Below are 18,169 nucleotides of genomic sequence, written 5' to 3' on the forward strand. Positions count from 1 at the left end.
TTCTATAGCCTGTAAGCACCGCTGGCCGGATCTAGCAGCAGGTGGAAATTCAGTATTAAGTTTACAGAGAAGAAAAAAAAAACATAATCAAACTTGATTGCGCCTTAGGGCAGACTCGCCGTAATTAGAGCTGAAACACAGATGTCTTTGTTATGCAAGAGCAGTGGATTTTCAGGCCCATTTACCTGCCCAGATAGATTTGGTGTGTAACGGCATAGGAGCCTCGTGTCTCTCCTACAGGTGGCACAGAGTAAGCGATAATGGGTAATCTGCCAGGTAATGAGTCATACACACAAAACAGGAACACGCTGGAATATACAAACATAAAGAGTTTATTAAATGCTGCCCCCCCCCACCCCTCCCTCCCAGCCCCCGTGACTGCCTTTAATTACAAAACAGTTTCACATGACTGCAAATGATTGGAATGGTGCTTCTAGAGACATCATCCATCGGGTAGAGACGAGATTGAATGCGTTCAGCTTTATATTCAGGAAATACCTGCATTTCTATGACATAAAATGAGGCATTTACAGCTAAATCCTACAAGATGGAGGAGAGACAGTAATTTCACAGAACACGTCATATATTCACATTCCAATTTCCCGCTATCACAATTTCTCATCAGCGTATAATACAAACGTATCTGCTGCCTTTATCTCATATTTTACTCAGTACAATAATAGACTCTGCAGTATCCTAAAGCTTATCTAATATAAATTCTGCTTTTTCTTTTTTTATTTAAGGAAATGTTACATGAAATTTAAAAAAAATATATATACTGTATTTCTGACTTGAATACATCAATCTAGTATGAAAATAGTCATCAAGAGACAAAAACCTGGGAAAGTGGATGGAATCCTTCATTTCTGGTTCTTTAGAGCTCTTTAAAAAAAAAAATGGCATAAATATATTTTTATCTGCTAAAAGTAACGAAAAAAAAAAAAAAAATTGGGAAAAAAAATAAGTTTTAAAAATGTAATACAAATATTTTTATAGTTAATATGGCGAAACCTTCTCCTACACAGTGTAAGCCTTCCAACGTTAGACAGACTAAGAAGTAGGAGTTCCCTGAAAATAATCTCCCTGATTCCGGTTAAGATATTATTGCAGGTTTCTGTAGGGCGAGGAGGGGGAGAAACGCGTTGTACAGAGTGACGTACGGATGGGTCACAATGACAAGAATGTGACTAATGAATACTGCAGTGTGTGTATCCGTACATTACAGTAGGCAAAGGCTACATGTGGCTCAGGTTGTACCCTGCAAACCATGGCTGATGGGGTATGCTGGGACTGTTAGTTCCGCAAGTCGCCTTCCTCTTACAGGGTAACTAAAGAAGGGTCAGAGTGTTATCGGCACGGCCACGTCGGTAGTAACGGCTTGCTGGCGCACAGCTCTTGCACATAAAGACCGTTGTGTTGCTCACATTCAGATTATGGAATGATAGCACTTGCATGTACTTTAGGCCTCAACAGGGCTTGGATAACGTAACCGTGAACGTGCTGTAATCTGAGACAACCAATCAGATTTCAGCCATCATTAGTCTGACAGTGCTAGGCGTCATATAGCCTGTTTCCCACACGTTACCTCGTAGCACTGCTCTCTGCACCAAGTTACTGAACACGTCCCATTTGCTCTTGGCATGCAGACACAGCAGACAACAAAGGCCATATATTCCGTATGGGATGTAACCATACGCACGGGCCTATATGAATGGGGAGTCTACGTAACACATTAAGACCTGATGAAGCAATGCAGCCGCCACCACCCTTCAGTTCTCGCTTATACGGAATGATTCCCTGTAAGTATCGTCCCCACTGAGGCCCACGCAGCAATCTGGGAAATGGAAGCCCATTTGCAGGCCACGTTCTAGATCAGGAGTATTCAATATACGGCCCTCTCCAGCTGCTGTGGAACAAATCCCAGCATGCCCTGCCACATTGTATTATTAGGGCATTCCCAGGATGTGAAGTTCCACAGCAGCTGGCGGGTTGCATGTTGCATAGCCCTGTTCTACATAGACCCTACAGACAGGAGCTGGAAAAGATGACGAGGGTGACAACTCTATGAGGCGAGTGGGAGTAATTGTGGACCCTTAATAAAATAACAGCACACTGGTTGTAAAACATATAGAGACCACTTAATACCTCCCATTATAATACCTGTTTGCGGGATGAACCTACTCCCTGATAAATGGATAGGCTGCAATCTCTGGTACTCCCATTCAGACCACAAAAATGTCCTCCACTGTTCACAATTATTGCATAAGGCGCAATTAATAGATCAGAACCCAGAGATGCAGAAAATATTGTCAGCTTTCTTATTGCGCTGTATAATTTACCTAAATAATAATCATCTGTATATTTGCGTAGAACGTACAGTTCAGTAGTCATCAGATCAAAGTACTGGGACAAATCAGATGCAGTTACTTAGTTTGTACCATAGGTCAGTTTTAGGTAAGGATCAGAATATCTACACCATTGGATGGATAGAAGATTCAATTATATTTCTATCATTCAGATAAATGCAACACAGCCAGCACAGTAGTCATAACAAACAGGAATAATCAATGATTTAGCTCAGTCCCAAATTGAATTTCTAAATACCGTTCACAAGCATTGAATCTTCTACTCAAGAGACCAAATGGTCCAATTAAATAGAGCATTATCATTTGATATTCCTCAGTGCGCTTTAGTGAACAGAATTCCTCCAATTAACATGCTTCTGTGGTTTAGCTCCCACTAAAACAGATTCTAATGGTTTCCTCCACCACTGCTCAGTGGGTGCCCTCCGCTTCCTGCTACAGATAACTAAACTGTTACAGTAATAAAACCGATCAGGAGATCCTTTGCACCCTGAAGTGGTTACTGTTCAGCAAACCTACGCGTTTCGCCTGTGATGTGAGGGCTTCACCAGGGATGTTTGCAATGCAGTAATGTTTACACGTGTTCCATTGTGGATTTATGACGGAATTTCCTTGTGTGTTCACAGCGCAAGGTCTTTCTTATTTACAGAGCCGACGGACAGTATTTTCATAGTTGTTAGTGAAGCACTCTGCCCCGCCAGACCCTACTTTTGCGGAACTGTGATCAGTGTAATTACCTGCAGAAAGAAACCAGGAGACTCCCACTGAGAAGTGAGCGGAGAAAGCCGCAAAACTCATTTGTGAACGAACGCGGCTCTCAGAGGGCTTATTATATTACACTATTCAAGTGTACAGACCTTAACTACAAATTCATTTGTTACTGCTGATGTATTGACTTTTTTACATTCCATGAATTATTTTATCTTCTTTATAAGCAGAAAACCTGTTCTTACAGCAATCCAATGATCCAGTCATACTGACCCTGACCTACGCTGCAAACTAGGTAAGTTGCTCTGATAGTCATAGAGACTTGATCTGAACTGTATATTATATGTATATATACAGATCATAATCGCTCTCATTTTTTCAGCTCAAAAATAAAAAGTAATACTTTGTAGGTCCATAATCTATTGAGCCAGTACACACACGCCCTTTGGAAATTTATTCTGAACAATTATAGATTCCAAAGGGTGGGCTTTCCCCCTAACCCTGCTCTCACCTAGGACTGAACGGACAGAACTGGTTACACACCTCGCACTGCGTAAACGTAACTGGTGCAGCTTAAAGGACAAAATAAATGATCTCTAGTTACATACACTATGGCTGAAACCTGGAATCCACTGACAAAATCACCCCCACACCCACCCCCCCCCCCCGCAAAACAATAAAAAATAAAAATCAGGAGGAGAGAAAAGATCATTAAACTGGGCTGATAAAGGGACAAATGTCTGCACAGCTGGTCTCTGGGACACGAATAAGTCCTAGTAATCTAATCTCATTACGGGACTACCAGGGGAGAGTGCACAACACGAACACGGACACAGACGTGACTAATACTTCCCTGCCAGTCACTGCACGTTGTCTAATACTCACTGGAATGATTTGCATAGGTGACCACTACGATGTAAATGAATGGCAAGGGTGCGCCCTGTCCGTGTTCTCACAGCCTCTATTCCCACAGGCAGGCTGCAAGCTTAGTATCTGCTGAAAGGAGATTGGGACGTAGGCTCCTGCTGGGGGACACAGAACTAAAACCCCATCACTGTGGATGGAGCAGACTCTAAGTTCACAAGGATGTATAGGGTGGGGAGACAAAAAGTACCTTTCTTTTAATTTACGGCAGAAACCGCAGCGCCAAGGGCCACGCTTTCTTTACAGTGGACCCTGTCACCCACGTAAAAGTGGAAGCAGCCATTTTGTGGAATGAACAGATATGGAGTCTGTCAATTCACTGGCAAGGTAGTGATGTCACTGACGCTCCAGTGTCGCCACTAGAGTACATAGACTGGAAAAGGCTGCATTCTCATGAATATTCAGTTTTGGTAGTAAAATGGCTGCCTTCACGGAGAGTTGGTAAATGGTGCGCATTAATAGCCTCCAAAAGAGAAAACCGCCAAGAGATAAACACATGTAAAACGCAGAAAAACAATGTACATAGCAGACTAATACACCTATGTGCAACACAATAATAATAATAATAAAAAAAAAATATTAAAGAATTCAAGTCATAAATTCTCCCCACCCCCAGAATTACCTCACGCATATTACAAAAGTCATCTCTCCTTAGTGATCGCTTTGCAGAGCACAGGAGGCGCCGCGGCAATGCACTAACGCCTGCTGTCGGAGAGGTCAGCAACGTGTCGCCCTGCAATGTATTACTGGCCCTCCTCACAGCCAAGACAGGGATGTGCGCCCTCCAAAAAACTGTCCTTAAATCTTCATGGAGAACCTGTGGTATTTACTTTACATTTTTTTTTTGGGGGGGGGGGGGGGGGGGGGAAATAAAATAAAAATATAGAAAAGTAAGCCTATGAGCGTTGTCGTCATGTGGTTTATTTGGCACTTGTATTTTTCTGTACACTGAAAGCGCTGTTCTCCACCAAGGCCTTCCTCAGCTGAAGGTCATCCAGCTTCCGCCATAGTTCCTCACGCTCCAGCTCCTTTTTCTTCTCTCTGACGGGGGGGACACAAATGTACATATTGGAGTCATTACCACTGTACGGTCTATACAGTACTCGCTTAGAGCAGCGTTTCCCCCAATCCTGTGCTCAGGTAACCCTAACAGTGCATGTTTTCCAGAATCACAAGTGAAATAATTAAAACGCCTGTGCACTAGCAAGGAGACCTGGAAAACATGCGCTGTCACGGTGCCCCGAGGACTGGATTTGGGAAACACTGCCTTACAGCTATCAAATTCAGGGCCGCCGAGACTCCTGGTGGGTCCGGGTGAAGTGGGGTGGGCATGGCTATGCTCGCTCGTCTGTTATATATGTTGCAGGGACACAGCACAGTAGGGTCCGTGACCTTGACACAGGAGAGTTGCTAATACCGCTTTTCCACCAAAATCCCGGATCCAGTCCAGGACACTGAACACGGGTTTCAAGCTTGAACCCCATTTACACCGCCGCCTGGACCAGGGATGTTTACAGTTTACATCATCTCCAAGCGCTGGGAAATGAGGGTCTCCCCATGCTGTAAATGGGACCCGGGATACCGGTTTTCACTGACCCATGTAAAACCCTGCTCAAGACCCGGGATGGAATGTTGGGACAGTCGACCCGGGATTTATTCCTAGGAGCCTTTTCCACTGAGCTGCGACCAGCGCTGACACTGCAATAACCTGGATTTTAGCAGCAGTGGAAAAGGAATATAAGCCTCCCTGCAAACCCAGGCCTGGATAATCACTACCCGCTTTCCCCCTCTTTGCACCCTGATCACATAAAAAAAATCGGTTTGCCACAAAATAGCTGCCTCAGCAACATGCCGCGGGATGTAGTTATGAGACCGGCGTCCGCGATGCCCCTGGTCTCAATACTGACAAGGAAATCCCGACAAGGGACTTAAGACAGGCGTTGAAATACCTGGGGGGGGGGGGGGTTAGGGTCCCAAAGCGTTATGTTTCACTTGCATGTACCGAAGAGGGCACACGCCCTACCTTTGCGGAAAGAGGTCGGGGTAGGACAGGTCGCAGGCACAACACACAGGTGCGGATCATTGTGAGGCTCGGCAAATGAGAACGCGGTCGCCCTGCGCCACATCTGCCCGATAAGGTATTAACCCTCACATCTGTATAGGTTATTCTTTATATACCTTTGCCGTTCTGCTTTGTATGAGCTGGTAAGTTCATCAAACAGTTTCCCATTCATTTCCATTAATGTTTTCAACACGTTGTACACCAGGGCTACAATCGTCCTAAAGAAAGAGGAAGGCACACATAGAAATAAGAGACTGGAGTAACACCCTATGCTGTATGGGACAGACCACTGAGCCAACCCTCATACTGCAAAATGCATCACTATCAGTAACCTCCTGCAGTGACATTGTATATAACATGGCTCCAGAAACTCAGTTTCATAAAAGATCGGAGTAATACTATTTATGTGTATGGATATTTAGCAACAACCCCACATAGGATTGGTCCTTTCTCCAAATGGCAAGAGAAGGGTCTGTAAAGCATTTATGTATTACAGTCAGATTTCTGAGCTGCCCTCCTAGAAATCATTATATGTTCTGGTTTTTGTTTTCCAAAACCTCACTGGTGGGAGGGACAGTATGGCTGCCAGTCACACAGCTCTCAGCATCAATGTCACGTGAAGAGGTCTCATTTTACTGTACACAGAGCTCAGAGAGGTATTTCAAAGACTCTCTGCTCACTATACCATGTGACTATGGCCATCATAATTCATGAAACTGTGCAGAATTTTAAATCACTAACAGCAGCCTGACGACACAAACCAAGAAAAAATGATAAATACAAAGATTCTTCTTATAAGCCTGCTAGTTGGATTATTATATTAAACTTAAAAAAAAAAAAAAAATCATGTTTTTGCATGGCATTGCTTCTTTACATAACAAATATCTATGTTCACAGGATTTAGAACAACAAAAGCCCAAACATGTCATCTTAGGGCAACACAAAACCAAACCAGTAGTAAGAACCCAGTACCAACGAGTCTAGAAGCAAAACTGACTGGGGAACCGTAAGCACAGATGAGCATGACCGTACGGTGGCAAGAGGAACACAAGGGGTACTCACGGGTTCCAGTGTTCTTTGGAGATTTTGTACAAACTAGCGAACATGATTGGTAGGATTTTGTCAATGTTTTCCTCAATCAGACTGAGAATATACTCGTTGTTCCAGAAATACAGGGCCCTCTCAGCCACCTGCACAAGAGTGTAATGACAAACATCAGCGTGGTCTAATGGTGTACACCGATCACTATACTGTAACATTACCCACATGTGTGGAAGACACGACTGTAATCCTGGACGGTGTTGTACAAGTCCATCGATGTAGTGTCAGTCGCTAGCGGTTATTCAATACTAGTCAGGTAGGACATAACACATTGCAAACTGTACAGCGTAATCACTCACTAATGCAAACTGTACAGCGTAATCACTCACTCCACCCACCTGAAAGTGAGAGCTGGACACGCACTTTGATATCTGCTTAAACAAGTGTTCCTGAATCTTTTTGAACTGAGTTGGCTCAATTACATCCAAGATCTCTTCTATTTCACCTAAAAACATCACCTGTGGCAAAACAGAACATAAAAGTAACACAATGGAAAAGGGATCATCGCACACTACAAGCAACATCTCACACAAGAGCACAGAAGACAGCAATGCTGGATACAATGACATTGTCCACACGATTAACAGACGTTACAGAGTAATATGTATCTCATCCGTGTACTTGTCTCTGCGGCTTCCCAAAATCACCTATTAGGCGTAACCCAACTGCCTGAGCCTATCAGGTGTGGCCAATAATCGTGTGCAGACTGTTCTATTTGGAACAATAGGAGGAATAGTTCAAGGGTTATATTTTATCCTCTCATAATATTAAGTTAATAAAATATAAAGGTAACAGTTCTCCTTTCTGTCTTCATATCTACATCAGGGGCATTCAACGTGCGGCTCTCCAGCTGCTGCGGAACTACACATCTCAGCATGCACAGCCAGTTTTAGCGTGCCCTAATAGCAAAACTGTGGCAGGGAATGCTGGGACGTGCAGTACCACAGTGACAGGAGGGCCGCATGTTGAATATCCCCGATACATATAGATCAGGACAGGCTGTGTACAAGATTTCGGAAGGTATATTTCCCCTTTGCGCAGTGCCATGTCTGTGTTACAGTGCGCCCCTGTTGCGCAGTGCCATGTCTGTGTTACAGTGTGCCCCTGTTGCGCTGTGCCATGTCTGTTACAGTGCGCCCCTGTTGCGCTGTGCCATGTCTGTTACAGTGCGCCCCTGTTGCGCAGTGCCATGTCTGTGTTACAGTGCGCCCCTGTTGGGGATATTATACACAAGGGGTGTGCAGTAAGTTTCTGGGTGTGCAGGGCACAGGTAGAGTAGACACAATCAGACTGTCTGGTTGTGAATTGTAATCTCTGACTAACGTTCTTGTGACATGTCAGAGCACAGAGCCGTACATAAGCAGCACTGCACACCGAAGCCGTCAGTGTGTTCACTTCCTTCACAAACTCCTTATGGAGCTGAACAGAGGCGACTGGAGAGCCATTATCTTCTACTACAAGAGTGGTCTGCGACAGCAGGACAGTTGACTGGCTGCGAGCTGCTTTTCGAGAGAAAGCACCGTCCCAATAACACTGAGTAGTTTGCAGAACTTCGGCGCGTAAGACGGTCCCTGGAAGATTAGGAGCGCTGTGTCCGACCTGTGTCGGCCATAGTTGAGGTGGACGCCAGGGTGACGGTGGGTCAGTTAGAGAAGGGGATAGGCATCTCAATGCGAGCCATCTGCTCAATACTCCACAAAAAGCTTGGCCTGAGCAAGGTCTCTGCATGCTGGGTGCCCCATCAGCTGACTCGGGAGCAGAGCAGGAGGCGGCTCGGGTGACTTGGAGCTTCAACATATGGCCAGGTTTGGTGACGATCTCTCAGACAGAGTTTGAGCAACCATCAGTGGTGTTGAATCCAGGATCCTCAGTTTCGACCCCGAAACCAAACAGCTCAGTGGACTCCAGTTGGAGGTGCGCCACCACAGAAGTTCCGACGTGAGTGCAGCATGGCCAAGCAGACAGTGGGGGGGACTGGTACGCCAATCAATGCCTGCCGCAAGTCATGGCAGCCATTTCCAGGTGCCGTTCAAGAAATCTCGAGCGTGGTGCCCTTCTCCATCAAAACAATGTGCCTGCCCACAAGCGGTGGCTTTTCTGGACCATGAACGCATCCAGGAACTTAGTCATCCGCCATATAGTCCAGACCTGGCCTCGTGCAACTTCTTTGTGTTCCACACAAATCAAGCACAAGATGCGCGGGGACTCGTTCTGAGTCATCGGAAGCTGCAGTGAAAACCTTCATCCAGCATGTAGAAGACTTACCCGCTTCGGACTGGTCCAGCTGCTTCACCAAGTGGTTTGAGCGCATGCAACTTTGTATAGGCAACTCTGGTGAATACTTAGAAAAAATGTAATGTTCACTTTGTTTGTAAATATAATACTTTATGTGCACCAGGAAACTTATTGCACACCCCAAGTGTATATATGGGAAGACATAACTGGCTCTCCAGTGATCGGCAACCCCTGCATGCAGACTACATCACACCATTACAGATGCTGGGGAAATCTCTGCAACAGGATTTCTATCATTATACATTATTCACTTAATATTCACATTAGTCCAAAAGAAATAAAATAGCGTTAGTGCGCCAATGGGTACCGACTAGGTAAAATCGTGCCAGTGAATGACCACCTTGTCACAAAACATATATTTTTAAAGTACCCATATTCAGTTCATAGCACAGTAGGTTATATTTAAAAACTTCTAATACAATCTGTACATTGCTTATCATCAGTAGAAACAGATACATACTTCTTTCTGACTACAGGTTTTAGGCCAGAACTTCAGCAATCCTCTGATGACCTACAATTAAAATAAAAGGTAAAATGCGATTTAAAAAAATAAATAAAATAAATTAGTCCTTTTAGTTTATTATTTACCTCGGTTCGGTTAACCATTACCACTTATTGCTCTTACTCTACCCTGCCACCAACCCCCCTCCCCCTCTTAGGATTAAGCACGTATTTAACACTGCACAATAGTTATGTACAGTAGCCACCGAGGACAATATATTAAATAAAATCTGTACTCAAAAGATAGTGGAACAGAATCAGTAATGTTAAGATTGGAACACACTACGCGATCCATTGCGCGATATATATCGTTATGAGGCACATCAGAACGATATATTGTGCAAATTGCATAGTGTGACCGTGCGTGCCGTGTGTTGTACATCACAGCAGATGGGACGATGTGAAGAACGACGCCGTGCTGCTAAATGCAGCATGGAACTAACAATCGCGCCGTCGTGCAGTGTGTACAGATGGCGTGCAGTATCGCGCTGTCTAGGGAGGCCAAACCCGTGCAGTGTGTACGGATGGCGTGCAGTATCGTGCTGTCTAGGGAGGCCGAACCTGTGCAGTGTGTACAGATGGCGTGCAGTATCGTGCTGTCTACGGAGGCCAAGCCCGTGCAGTTTTTTCAATCCGGGATCCAGGATTGAAAAACACTCAATCCCGGGATTGGTCCGGTTTAAAAAAAAAAAAAAAAAAAAGGCCCTGCCCAGCCCCCCCAGTGACTTACCGGATGGCGATGGTGGAAACTATAGCATGACCATGTAGAGGGGTGGGTGGTCAGATGCTACAGCCAGCGCAGGGCTGCGCAGTGTGACCTCTGTCCTCACGTTGCGCAGTGCGCACAGCCGGGGGAAGGGGAAGCTGGGCAGCCTCAGAGCGCACTGCTGGAGGTGCTTAGTGCTGCCCAGCATTTATACAAAAAATAAAATAAAAACATTTATGGCCATTGTTGGGATCGGGGAGGCTTCCGATCCTGGGATTTAAACCGGGCCATACCTAGGCCAAAGTCCTGGAATCCTGCCGATCCCGGGATCGGCCTCCCTCCTGCTGTATCTGAGTATACACATCGTGTAGTGTGTACCCAAGCGCAAGACCCTCCAAGGGTGGAGTGATCAGTCCTGTATCTGTAATAAAAGACCGGACCAGATTTCGCTGACTGCGCATCACTAACAGGGCTACTAAACTAAAATACAACTTCACTCATTTTGAAAAAGCGTCTTGTCCCGAAATATACAACACATACAGGTTATATCTCCTACAGCAAAAATTGTGCCAGAGGCTAAGTTTAAACCACTGAGCTCAGCCAATATCTGATCTGTCAGAGGTTACTCATCCCTCTTTACATATGACTGAGCACAGCCTACTATAGTAATGGCACATGTACTCCACGGCTTCCCACGCTGCCTATAAATAAGTGTGTGCCGTATACATACTAGAGAGCAGACAAATGCACGCCGCACACCCACATACGCGTGTTCCAGCTATAATTAGCACAGCTACTTCCCATTGTGAATCTCCACCGCCGCCCACACAGACAATGGAAGATGCGCGCTTGCTGCGTTTTCTACCTGCGCGTGACTTTTCCGTGTTGCTTTGGTTGTGAAATCTCCTCTGCGATGGCGATTCGCGCCACACATTTATCTCCATGGGGGATCAGATTCCAGCTTGTGCTGTGATCTCGGCTATAGAGCCGTTATGCATTGGCCGTGTACATACAATAATTATAATAAAATAATAATATAGATCTCGCCAATGACTTTCAGCATTGCCTCTCGTGTCCAGAACTGCAGCAGCAGCAGGACCCTGCAGTGTACTTCCAGCCTGGCTTCACAGGCATCAAGATCACATTCATTTATATTACCAGCTAAATCAATAAATGAATGAAAGCTAAGTACATACAGGAGAAATGAGAATGACTTACTGGCTCTGTGAGAGTTGTATCTTTCTCCAAAAACTGGACAACGCAATACGCCAGCTGCAGACACAAGAGAAGTCTTTATTAGTGTAAGTACACAGAGTCCCGGTTTATCATCCGATATAGAAGACGCACAATTAAGCCCAAACAATAGTTCTCCTACACACTGTTTACTTAGCCGTCACAAGAGAACAGGTACTGTAACTGAAACATAACAGATCATTAACATTAATGTGTAACGAGAAAACTAGCGCACCTCAGTTATTCATCTACTAATGCAATTACTGAGCTATTTAGGGTGGCGTCACATTGAAGTGCTTGGAAAGCATGGCATCCTGAGGGGCTCGATCACTCCTGTGAGGGGCAACAGTATTGGGGGGGGATGTTTCTATGGAAGGGATTGGTGAATCTAAGTGTGTATGTGTGAAGGAAGCGGAGCTCCCCTTAAGCTGTTACCAAAGGAGCAAATTATCACTTGGGGGAGATTTATTAAAGCTAAGAGAAAATTGTGAGATAAACCAACCAATCAGCTCCTAACTCATGTTTGAAAAATGACAGTTAGGTGCTGATTGGCTGGTACTTTATCTCTCACAATTTTCTCTCTCTCCAAGCTTTATTAAATCAGCCCCCTTAGTGCTCCCATGTGACTAACCTTCATTAATCTAGGAAGTTATGTTTTGTATATCAGAGACAAGCATGATAATGTGTATACTATGGGATCTTTTTAATTAGGAGAGAGTATGCGAAGGTGAGTCATGAAACTTACATACATCACACATGTAACATACATCACGTGAATGCACGCAACCGAAAAATGCGACATTCAATTAGAAATACCAATTTACAGTACTCATTGCGAGGATGTGCAACTTTTATACAAAAAGCGACCTGGGAAGAGTGCATGAAAAAGTGGGGAAACCACCCTGGACCCCAAAAAAGTGACAGCAGGACCATAGAGGAGGACGTTAGTGACAAATGAGATAACAGGATCATACAGGAGGACGTTAGTGACAACTGAGATAGCAGGACCATATAGAAGGCTACTCGTGACAACTGAGATAGCAGGACCATATAGAAGGCTACTCGTGACAACTGAGATAGCAGGACCATACAGGAGGACGTTAGTGACAACTGAGATAGGATCATAGAGGAGGTCGTTCGTGACAACTGAGATAGCAGGACCATAGAGGAGGCCGTTCGTGACAACTGAGATAGCAGGACCATACAAGAGGCCGTTAGTGACAACTGAGATAGCAGGACCATACAGGAGGCCGTTAGTGACAACTGAGATAGCAGGACCATAGAGGAGGACGTTAGTGACAACTGAGATAGTAGGACCATAGAGGAGGACGTTAGTGACAACTGAGATAGCAGGACCATACAGGAGGACGTTCGTGACAACTGAGATAGCAGGACCATACAGGAGGACGTTCGTGACAACTGAGATAGCAGGACCATACAGGAGGCCGATAGTGACAAATGAGATAGCAGGCCCATACAGGAGGACGTTAGCGACAACTGAGATAGCAGGACCATACGGGATGATGTTCGTGACAACTGAAATAGCAGGACCATATAGGAGGCTGTTCATGATAACTGAGATAGCAGGACCATATTAGAGGTTGTTAGAGGCCGTAAAGAAAGTACTGGGGGTTCTTACAAGTTGTCAAATGGCAGATTTTTGCACATTTTATTAATGGTAGAAAAATTATAGCAACCAGGTGTTTTCATCAAATGAAAGGGTTCCAGCATTTTGGGGTACAGAAAAATGTATGTACCCCACATACCTGTCCCACATCATTTACACCTCCCCATACCTGTCCCGCATCATTTACACCTCTACATACCTGTCCCACATCATTTACACCTCCCCCATACCTGTCCCACATCATTTACACCTCCCCATACCTGTCCCACATCATTTACACCTCCCCATACCTGTCCCACATCATTTACACCTCCCCATACCTGTCCCACATCATTTACACCTCCCCATACCTGTCCCACATCATTTACACCTCCACATACCTGTCCCACATCATTTACACCTCCACATAACTGTCCTGCAACATTTACACCTCCACATACCTGTCCCACATCATTTACACCTCCACATACCTGTCCTGCAACATTTACACCTCCACATACCTGTCCCACATCATTTACACCTCCACATACCTGTCCTGCAACATTTACACCTCCACATACCTGTCCCACAATATTTAAACTATTATTGAGGTTTTTAGAGAATGTCAACTGAAAACTGTCTTTATTGGCTAAATTATGTTATCTAAACCCCTCCAAGTGCATGATTATACATTGGGAGGGGTGTATCAGAGGTTCTGCACCGTGTCCTGACATTATTGTAGGTTGCGCACGAAACCCCCCCAATTTCCTCAGGGACAGCACTGCGTGTATGGAATTGAATTGCAAATGAAAATCGCAGTGCGGGTGCGTTGTGAATAACCACTGCAGGACCCAACTTGCATCAACCTCATATAAATAAATTCCTTTTATTTTTTTTTTAGATACTGTTTTTTTTCCCAAAGACCAGGACATACATTTTACTGGTAATTCTGTAGGTTTGTAGAAAAATGACGGTGCCACCAATCTGTACCTTATATTTAAAACATCTGCATAACCTGTGCTGGTACCTGCACATACTACTGGATTGTCACCAGCCACCTGCTGCGTTCCCTTAGCTGCGCTGACAGGACGGCAACGGAACCGTAAACCCCCAGCCCTCCATCACTGCAATCAGCAGAGGTGTCTCTCCATGCCCCCGAGCAAGGAGTATTGGTCAGGCTGCTGAAGATGGGCCACACGTTACCAGTTATGCATTGTAGCCTAATAATAAATATGTGTGTCTGTGTGTTAGTAATTTAATCAATGTAACAATGCAAATGTGATGGTCCGCTTGTATTTTACGTGCGACTTCTGTACCGGTTATGTCCACAGAACACAAAAGAAAAGTAAAAAGTAAATTAGCCCTGTCAGGAATACTTAGCGAATTTTAGGAACAGAGGAGAGAGAGAGAACCACCGTAATACAGGTTACAATTATGCAAATGACTCACTACAGCTGGAGAGTGAACTGTAGAATAATATTTCATTATAGGCATGCCAATCATAAATAAATACTAATAATGATAATTATTGTTATTATTGACTCACACCAAGAAATTGGGTTTTTTATACAAAACAGAATGTTTAAAAAAAACAAAACAACCCCCAACAAAAAAAAACAACCACAGGAACAAATCTGGCAATAAAATAAAAACGGTATATTTTGGTCTTTTGTGGCACTTTTTCCCTCCAGCAGCAACAAAACTAACTGTACGAATATGTCCTGTTAAGACCTAAGAGTTAGGTGACCATTACGTCAGTGTTTATTTCCTCGTAGACATCAGATACAAGACATAGTAAAAGCATCTCACTAGTATCCCACGTGGCAGCCGGAACGTGCGAGACTCACCTGCGCGTGAAACAGAGCTAGGCCTTTGGCTGTGTGCATAGGAATCAGGACTTTCATAAGGAATTGTTTATGTTCAGATTTTAAGGGTAACGCGAATCCATTGATGATACTGTGGTGGAAACAGAGGCACAAGCTTTAGTACAATTAACAAAAAGTCTGCTAATAAATTGCATGTAACACGTTCTACAACAACCCTTAGAAGTATAAAAAAGCAAAAACACTAGAAAACAATAAATCGCTGGGTCCTTTTTGCCGTTTATCCGTCTCTGGTCTCTAAATGACTTTTGACATCCTTAGAACTGGAAAACCCCTTCTCGTCATCAGAAGCGCACGCCTGTTTTTCTCCGGCCTCTGCTGGGATGGTGCACCGCACGCGGTCTGGACTTTCTAGATGTGTCGCCTGCCAAAGTCTTTGGACATTCCCGGCTGAGTCCGTAAGGGAAGTCACTTGTGCCAAAATAACAACAACGAGCCTTTCGCTTGTATAAGCAACAGCCTTGCTTAACACTGACAGAGACCAGGACCTCTTCCCGCAATTGTTCTGCTCCTCGGTGATTCTCCAGGTGGCTACGCCAGGCGTTTCACTGTGTAGCTGGGCCGCAGCGGTCATTTTAAGGGTTACTTCCAACTGATTATACATTGGATGAATCTAGGTTATTATCGGTCACCAGCATTAAATGGGCGTTTACTTGTTCATGGTCTCAGGGCAGAAGAGTCGCCTCTTTGGTTATAGGCCCAGTCCGTTATAAGCCATTCCTTTCTACAGTGCAGCCGAAGGTATAAATAAATCCCACCGCACATCCTCCTGTGGCAATTTACGTGTCACCATTGTGTCATTAGCTCCCAGGCCTTGGTCTTTCCCGGGGGCTGGGGTACCCCTACTTGTGTTGCTGCATTATACAGCACAGTATGAGAATCGGGAACCTCTGTAACCACAACGCTCCGCAGGTATTGCAGGACGGTCAGCGCGGCTTCTTCTCACTGAGCGGTTACAGGATTGTGAGAGCAGATCCCCCAGTAGGGGAAGAGAATAAGCTGGAGATCAGAGTCCATCAATTAGAAACCTCTGGTCCTTCCCCGCCATGACCCTTCTGAGAACGGTACCTCAACAGTCCAATACCGGCCTACTTCACGTCAGCCGTTTGCAGTGTTAGGCTGTATAGAAGCTGGTTACCTTAACGCTGTGGGAGGGAGAGGCACTGTCCGTGGCAGTTATGTCAGCTTTATGGCTAGCAGCGATACATAGGGGGAGATGTAACAAGCCTTGGTGAGAGATTAACTGAAGACATTACTGAAAGCAACCAATCAGCTTCTAACTGACACTTATCTAACACAGTGTTTGAAATGACAGTGGAGAAGTTGACCAGTCAGATTCTTACTATCACTCTCCAAGGCTTGGTACATCTCCCCCATAGTAACATAACGACATGTTCCTTTAATTACTTCATGGTCACTGGGGAATGCAAATACCTTAAAAAAAAGACCTGTAGCCATCCTCATATTATTGTACTTTACAGCAAATAATAAAAGTACTGCACATATAATACGACAGCCGCTTGCACGAGGATACTGGATTATAAAGGGGTAGGGGTCCTGATTTTTTTGGGCGATATCTTATAAACAACATTGCCCGGTATCTAGTATTAGAAGGTGACCTCATTCCTACATGCCAGTCCCACGTGTGTAAAGACCATGGACCAGTACGGACCTTGGCAATAAGATAACCTCATAAATCCTCTGCTCAGCCAGAAGATGGGGATTGTAACAAAGTACCAATGAGATCAGCGGAGCGGCTCTATAATGTATAATATAACAATATAATACCTTACACACAGTGAGGCAGCCACACAATGGGGGAGTAACACATTAGCGGGTCAGCTATGGCGTGCATATAAAAGGCCGGCAGCATGGCACAACGTTGGCTTTTACTAGTAAATTACCTGCCCAATATTTCCAGCAGTTCCGCCACCCCGTTAAAATGTTCTGTTTCATAGATAAACCTATTGAGGAAAGAGATTAGTTAGCGAAAAGTATTTGCAAAGTGCACTTATCACTATTAAGAAGGAAAAAAAAAAAAAAAGCATAATCCAATTTAATTTGTTCAGACATGATACACTAATAACCAGGACTAGTACATCATGTGTCTGCCGGCCTCACATTGTGCTATCTGTAACACTGAGATGAGATTAAAACGTTACGACAAGGCGTTTTTAAAGACATATGAAACCAAAACAATCGCTACCTATTGCCTGCGGGCAGTATGCTGTGAAACGGTCGCCCCCATGCACCACACGATTTGGTTATATCTATGCCAGCCTCAGACATGCCTACACAAAGAAAGGTTTCCACTGGACACACACAGGCCATAAAAGAGTTTTATCTACAGTATTTTATCCAACCCCTCTGTACGCTAATTACAGGACAGGCACCGCGGGAATAGAGGAGCAGGCGGACGAATGGATAACAGAGTGCAATCGAGGGAGGTGGAGGTTAATATAATTTCACTATGCGCCATACTGTTTACTTTTAGAGGAAGAGCCCATTTATTATACTAGTAGCCACATACAAATCACTCAGCTAGCGCAGTCTGTACTGCTACCGTTCTCCCAATCCCGGATGTATGTTTGCCTAGACACACGTAATACCCAGGTACATTCTGCGCACACATTTATTCTGTATAGTATTGGGTCAGAGCAGTATTTATTGTGTCAGAATATCCTTATTTGTGGTAAACGGCCGCGCAGGGAGCCATACAGTAAAAGGGAATGAGTTAGACTAATTTCATTACCCTAATATACATTATGTATTTTATTCCTCTTCTGG

The 18,169-nt window shown here is 44.5% G+C and overlaps 1 protein-coding gene across 1 annotated transcript in view; it reads right to left on the reverse strand.

The window, feature by feature from the left end:
- Positions 1-371: 371 nt before the first annotated feature.
- PPP2R5A (protein phosphatase 2 regulatory subunit B'alpha) overlaps positions 372-18,169 on the reverse strand; it is a 95,899-nt gene continuing 78,101 nt past the window's right edge. Inside the window, exons 6-13 of the mRNA XM_088458324.1 lie at positions 17,287-17,346; positions 15,347-15,455; positions 11,879-11,932; positions 9,914-9,964; positions 7,497-7,616; positions 7,120-7,247; positions 6,174-6,275; positions 372-5,036 (exon numbers count right to left, since the gene is read on the reverse strand). Of these exons, the coding sequence (XP_088314450.1) occupies positions 4,916-5,036; positions 6,174-6,275; positions 7,120-7,247; positions 7,497-7,616; positions 9,914-9,964; positions 11,879-11,932; positions 15,347-15,455; positions 17,287-17,346 (745 nt within the window). The 3' untranslated portion in view covers positions 372-4,915. The remainder of the gene's footprint in view (positions 5,037-6,173; positions 6,276-7,119; positions 7,248-7,496; positions 7,617-9,913; positions 9,965-11,878; positions 11,933-15,346; positions 15,456-17,286; positions 17,347-18,169) is intronic.

This window comes from Taudactylus pleione, unplaced genomic scaffold, assembly GCF_031769625.1.
Source record: "Taudactylus pleione unplaced genomic scaffold, aTauple2 ptg000825l, whole genome shotgun sequence".
In the NCBI taxonomy this organism is placed as follows: domain Eukaryota; kingdom Metazoa; phylum Chordata; class Amphibia; order Anura; family Myobatrachidae; genus Taudactylus; species Taudactylus pleione.